Raw genomic sequence first — 6,139 nt, 5'->3', positions numbered from 1 at the left:
GGAAAGAGATGCATTTGAGAGAGCACAGTTTGCTTTCAGAGGGCTTGGTTTTACAATAGTGCCTTGGCACTAAAGAGCAGTGAGGACTGTCTTATCAGCCTGAAGCCTGGCAGGAGGTGGGTGAGTTGTGGAGTGTGGCAGGTGCTGAGCTGTACAGATACAAAGCTAGAGGCATATGGCAGAGAGGGTGAGGATGGCATCTTCTTTTGAGTAACTTGTATCTCTGCACCTTTCTAGGGCCCTCGTGGTCTTCCCGGTGAGAGAGGCCGCCCTGGTCCATCTGGCCCTGCTGTAAGTATATATTCTGTGCCACTGAGGTGTGCTCACATGGAAGCATCCCCTTGGCAGTGTCACTATTGGTTTTGCCCCATGGGATAGCTCCATGGCTCATGTGACAGGGTCCACTTCTGGGGCCACTACTGAGCACAGACGTGATTGTAACCCCTGCCTCTCTCTTCTTCTTGCCTGCAGGGTGCTCGTGGTAACGATGGTAGTCCTGGTGCTGCTGGCCCTCCAGTAAGTATACTCCCAATACCAAGGAATAACCTCTGCACGCAGAGGTAGGACCATGCACGTGCTGACCACGGTAATTGCCACATCTCTCTCCTTGTGGAACTTGACTGGCTTAGCCATAATCGTGGCACCAGCACAACCCCTCTCAGGAACTAGCTGCCCACGGATAGGAGGGTTTTCTCCCTCCGCTCTCCCTTTTCCTGCTGCTGTCAAATCACAGACCAAACCTCTGACCGCAGCTTGGAAATCCTGGCTGAGGCCAAGATAGCTGCTGCTGAGAGAACCTGCCAGGTCCTGATTGATCTTCATTATAATTGTGCACTAATATACCCTTTTGTTCATTTAGGGTCCAACTGGCCCAGCTGGCCCCCCTGGCTTCCCTGGTGCTGCTGGTGCTAAGGTAAGGACACATGCCTCTCTCTTCACCTTGGTGGACCTCTGCATTTCTGCAGATGAACTTCTGTGGCAGCTGCCTTGCGTGGAAGCTAATCTTAGACTTTAATTTGAGATTTTTTAATGTATTGTCCACATGGGCTTTAAAACTAGAGCTGGATGAGGGGCCCAAACCTGCCCCTGTGCCCCTCAACATGCAATATAGTCTTGTGTGTTCACCTCTGCTCTGCATGGAGTGAAACCTAGCCTCGCCTGTGATGACACTAAGGGAGTTCCTTTAATCAGCCTGGGGTTTAACAGCAGTAGCATTTTTTTATTCCAATCTAAGGGCCTTGGAGATTACTAAGGGGCCCTAGTAATTGTCTACCTACCATCCCATAACCCTTTTGCCTCACCACAGAGATGGAGGTAGCAGGTCTCAGCAGAGCAAGACAGCTCCAGTCTAGTCATCAGACCTGAGTGAAAATGGTTTTCCCTTGAGTGGAGGGGATGGTGGAGTTTCTGCAGCATCCATGGTGCTCAGTGGTCTTTCTTCCTTCTGTAGGGTGAAACTGGTCCTCAAGGTTCTCGTGGTAGTGAAGGCCCACAGGGTACTCGTGGTGAGCCTGGTCCTCCTGGCCCTGCTGGCGCTGCTGGTCCTGCTGTAAGTGGAACCAACAAGTGACTCTTGCAGTTTCCCTTTGCCTAATTGCTTTCCACCTGTCTGGTTGTCCCCAGTGATAACATTGCTGTCTTGCCTCCTCTCTTCTAGGGCAACCCTGGTTCTGATGGTCAAGCTGGTGCCAAAGGTGCAACTGTAAGTATCATCCTCCCTCTTTCTCCAGAGTTGAGCAGCTCTCAGCAGAGAGGTTTTATCAGCTGCCTTACTCTCTCTTCTGCCTCCTCTAGGGTGCTCCTGGTATTGCTGGTGCTCCTGGCTTCCCTGGTGCTCGTGGCCCATCTGGACCCCAGGGTCCCAGCGGTGCTCCTGGCCCCAAGGGTAACAGTGTAAGTGTCATTCATTGCTCTTCATTGTAGATGAATTGGACTGGCCCCATGCACCTTCCAGGGGGTGGCAAAGATCCACTGGGCTTGGAGAGGGCAGCAAGGTCCCTTTGTGAAAAAATCCCTGGCCCATTCAACCCTCCAGTATGTGCCCTCCTTGACTAGTCCAACAACTGTCCAGGTAACACTGTCCTTTGTCCTCAGCCACTGGAGATGTTCCTCCTCCACCCTTCTGTCCCTAACATCCACATTTCCCCTTCCCATCTGAAGTACAGTATTGAAGGCCTCTATCCCTTGCCAGGGGGTGCTGAGAACTTTCAAAGAGATGCTATGAATCCTGCTCTCCCGCTGAAGATGCTTGGTGCCTGACAGGATCAGGCCCTCATTTTTCAGCGTGGGTAACAGCCTCCAGTAACGCTCTAGTCACACATATGTGATAATTAAATGGCTTCTCTTTCTTCTACCTCCAGGGTGAACCCGGTGCTCAAGGCAACAAGGGAGACACTGGTGCAAAAGGAGAACCTGTAAGTACCATCCTACTAGCTCCTCTCACAGTTTTGTTCCCAGTCCGGTTCAGTGGACACAGGCAGGCACTCACCCCTCTGTCTTGCTCTCTAGGGTCCTGCTGGTGTCCAAGGCCCACCTGGTCCAGCTGGTGAAGAAGGCAAGAGAGGAGCCCGTGGTGAGCCCGGCCCTGGCGGTCTTCCTGGCCCTGCTGGCGAACGTGTAAGTAGCACCTCACTCTCTCTGCCTCAGTTTCCCAGCAGCTCACTGGCATCATCGCAGTCAGATCTGGAGCTCTGTCTCCACCTCACTCACACAGAGATGGGTCCTAATGCCTCCTGTACATTTGGAGTGAGGAACTCTGATCTGGAACTAGACCCAGATCCCACTCTGCACGTCACAACTGGCCCCTATCTCCATAACCTCAACAACTTTGCAGGAGGCCAGGTCCAGTTCATAAGAGACTTCAGCCCCATTTTTATAAAGCACCTAACCAAAACCCATGGCCCTCTGCACTGTACATCTGTGGCCTGTTCCTACTCACAGGGATGTGATGTGCATGACTGCAGGAGGAGGATGCATGTGTGCTGGGAAGCCCCCTTTTCTTTCCCAGTGCCCCTTGCTGAAAACACAGGCCTTTAACTCACCTGTCTCTTTGTCCCATCCTAGGGTGCTCCTGGAAGCCGTGGTTTCCCTGGCGCTGATGGCATTTCTGGTCCCAAGGTAGGCATGGGTCTTTCTCCATCTTTACCCCTGCTAATAGAGGAAAGGCAGAATCCAACACTGACCCCAGGGGACACTGATCTCTATCCCCCTCTCCCCTCTGAAGTACACCTAGGACTCTGGGAGGGAAACCCACACCTGGACATCTGGGGGCGTCCAAATCCCGCAAAGGGAGCTGTGAGCGGGAGGCTCTCTAGTGTTGGGGACAGAGGCAGTCTGCCCTGCAGGGTCTGATCAGCTACTCAGATGCTCTCTGGCAGCTATCTTTTCTCTACTAGTTTATACATCATTCCATGTTCTGGATTTGGGGAGCAGAGTGTTTTTGCTTTGGACCAACCTGGCACATGCCCTAGGAGGTTGTTTGTGTAGGCCACCTCAGCCTTTTCCATAGCAGAGTAATTGCTTTGCTGTTAAATCACAGTACTCATCCCCCATGCTTCCCCTCACTTGTGCCAGCCAATCAATGCACATCCATTCTCCATCTCCTTTACCCAACTTTTTTATGCCACAGGGAAGCTGGTAATTGAGTTCAGCCTCCTCTCTGCAGAAACACAGAGGGTCCCACTTCCCCCTGCATCTGATGTCACTACCAGAAACACAGAGGGTCCCACTTCCCCCTGCCCCTGATGTCACTCCCTGCCACAGTGGGTGACCTCTCTCTTCTCTTTCCCCCACCCTACAGGGTCCCCCTGGTGAACGTGGTTCCCCTGGCCCTGCTGGTCCCAAAGGATCTACTGGTGAATCTGGACGCCCTGGTGAGCCTGGTCTCCCTGGTGCCAAGGTGAGTACTTAGAGGAGGAAGTGAGTTGTGCATGGATGAGGGCAAAACACTTCCAGTGCTCCAAGGCCGGTGGCCTAGAGATCCCAAAGGGGAACTGAGCTGTTGCTGTAAGATGTCCTCCCATGACAATGCCCTGCCACCCCCACACACACCTTCTCTTGGTGCCTCTGCTCTCAGGCACCTTAGTATACATGGCTTAGGAGCGGATGGTAAGTGGGCCCAGCAAAGAAATTGTACCTTCCTCTTTCATGAAGAAAAACAGCTTAGGCCACCCTAAATCTTACCCACTAGCAAATAACTTATTCTCAGGGCTCCCAAGAGGGCCAGCTTGTGGTCTCTCATTACAGCCTGTCCCATTGCAGCCCTGCTGCCTTGTCTCACCACCACAAGCCACTCATGCACAGCAAAGGAAGCTGAAGGTCTTATGTCCTAACCTGTCTCTTGTTCCTTTCTAGGGTCTTACTGGAAGCCCAGGTAGCCCAGGTCCTGATGGCAAGACTGGTCCACCTGTAAGTAACATTTGACTCATCCTCCTTCATCACCTTTGTGTTTTTCTCACAACAGTATCCTCTACAATATCTTTACTTCTTCCACAACAGGGCCCTGCTGGTCAAGATGGTCGCCCAGGACCCCCAGGCCCACCTGGTGCCAGAGGTCAGGCTGGTGTGATGGGTTTCCCTGGACCTAAAGGTGCTGCTGTAAGTATAAACGACCCACTTCTTTACTGAAATGAGTGCCCAGGGCTTTGAAGAGAGAAGGTGCTTCCTCTGGAAGAGGCCAAAGTAGGAGATGCTTGCATCCACCCAGAACAGGATGAGACAGTCACAAAATGTCTGTGCTCAGGCCTTCTAGCTTCCAGTAATAGCTGCCTTCAGGGCTCCTGGCTGCCAAGGGTGATAGTTTGTAAAAGACAATGACTCAGAGGCCTCCTCCAACACCATCTTATATGGGAGAGCCTGATGGGGAGACTCTGAGAACCTCTCCCTCAGGTGATACATGTAAGAAGAGAGGTCACCCAGAAGGGAGGAAAAAATGGGAAGACCCTTGGAGAAAGAAAGAGATGAGGTGAACAGGAGAGGAAACCTGAGATAAAGGGATTTAGGGGGAACTTATTTAGCTAGGGAGTTCCACCTGGAGCTTCCACAGAAGGACCATTGGGCTAGTAATGCCTGCTTTCCATCATGGCTGTTTTCACAATGTCCTGTTGCAGTCATGCCCATTGTCTAGGGGAATACAGGAGCCCTAACATCTTTAATAGTTGTTAGTTACTGGTTTGTGGCAATGTTCTTCACCCCATTAGTAAACTATTTTGTTCTTCTACTTAGGGTGAGCCTGGCAAACCTGGTGAGAGAGGAGCTCCTGGACCCCCTGGTGCTGTTGTAAGTATTCTTCTTGGTATGGATGGTGACTAAAAATCCACTCTCCCAGGGCCAAACCTTGCATTCTGAGGCCTCTTTCCTTCAAGATGAGAAAGTGAGAGAGAGCTGAGGCCAAGCTCTGCAAAAAAACTGCAACAATGAGGACTCAGGCCTGGTCTTCTGAGCTGTAGAAGTGTTTTAAGGCCCATGATAATAAAACAGACCTACATATTATAGAGCTTTCCACAGTGGGTTGGACCTGTGGTCCGTCTAGGGCAATGTCCAGTCTCTGACAGTGGCCAGGTGTAAAATCCTTTGCAGTGAGCTTACATGCCCAGGGAGGCTGGCTCTTCCTAAACCCATATAATTGCTTGTTCTCTGGATTTTGGTCTACAAAGAATGAAAGTTTATGTCTGTCCATTTTCATCATACCTAATGGCAGATAGTTCCACAGGTTAGCAAAAGAGCCTGTGAGGCCTGCCTTGTAGGCACTCAGATGACTTTTACTTCAGACTCTTCACATGATCTGTAATCATGTCTGAGACCCTTTCTGCCCCAGTCTCTCTTTAACCTCTCTCTCCTCATCCTCAGGGCGCAGCTGGTAAGGATGGTGAAGCTGGTGCTCAAGGTTCTCCTGGCGCTGCTGTGAGTATAACCCTTGCTTTGATCTCACGATCTATGTGTGGCCATCGGAGAACGTGCTCCGAGCCCTGTCGGCCACTGACCCTTTCTGTCTCTCTGCCCTCCTCTTTCAGGGTCCTGCTGGAGAGAGAGGTGAACAAGGTCCTGCTGGTGCTCCTGGATTCCAGGTGAGGAACATCCCCAATGAGGTGGCGGAAGGAGGAGGAAAAGTCCCTTCTGATAAATATTGCATTGCTCCATC

At 51.6% G+C, this 6,139-nt stretch overlaps 1 protein-coding gene across 1 annotated transcript in view; it reads left to right on the top strand.

Annotated features, from left to right (window-relative positions):
* The window catches only part of COL1A1 (collagen type I alpha 1 chain), a 27,842-nt gene that overhangs the window by 7,166 nt on the left and 14,537 nt on the right, over nt 1–6,139 (top strand). The window contains exons 14-28 of the mRNA XM_006023325.3: nt 238–291; nt 472–516; nt 860–913; nt 1,451–1,549; nt 1,658–1,702; nt 1,795–1,893; nt 2,361–2,414; nt 2,509–2,616; nt 3,064–3,117; nt 3,800–3,898; nt 4,354–4,407; nt 4,498–4,596; nt 5,224–5,277; nt 5,848–5,901; nt 6,012–6,065. Coding sequence (XP_006023387.1) covers nt 238–291; nt 472–516; nt 860–913; nt 1,451–1,549; nt 1,658–1,702; nt 1,795–1,893; nt 2,361–2,414; nt 2,509–2,616; nt 3,064–3,117; nt 3,800–3,898; nt 4,354–4,407; nt 4,498–4,596; nt 5,224–5,277; nt 5,848–5,901; nt 6,012–6,065 — 1,026 coding nt within the window. The remainder of the gene's footprint in view (nt 1–237; nt 292–471; nt 517–859; nt 914–1,450; nt 1,550–1,657; nt 1,703–1,794; nt 1,894–2,360; nt 2,415–2,508; nt 2,617–3,063; nt 3,118–3,799; nt 3,899–4,353; nt 4,408–4,497; nt 4,597–5,223; nt 5,278–5,847; nt 5,902–6,011; nt 6,066–6,139) is intronic.

This window comes from Alligator sinensis, unplaced genomic scaffold (assembly GCF_000455745.1).
Source record: "Alligator sinensis unplaced genomic scaffold, ASM45574v1 scaffold520_1, whole genome shotgun sequence".
In the NCBI taxonomy this organism is placed as follows: domain Eukaryota; kingdom Metazoa; phylum Chordata; order Crocodylia; family Alligatoridae; genus Alligator; species Alligator sinensis.
Note: the sequence above shows the minus strand (reverse complement) of the source record. Positions and strands in the feature narration are given on the sequence as shown.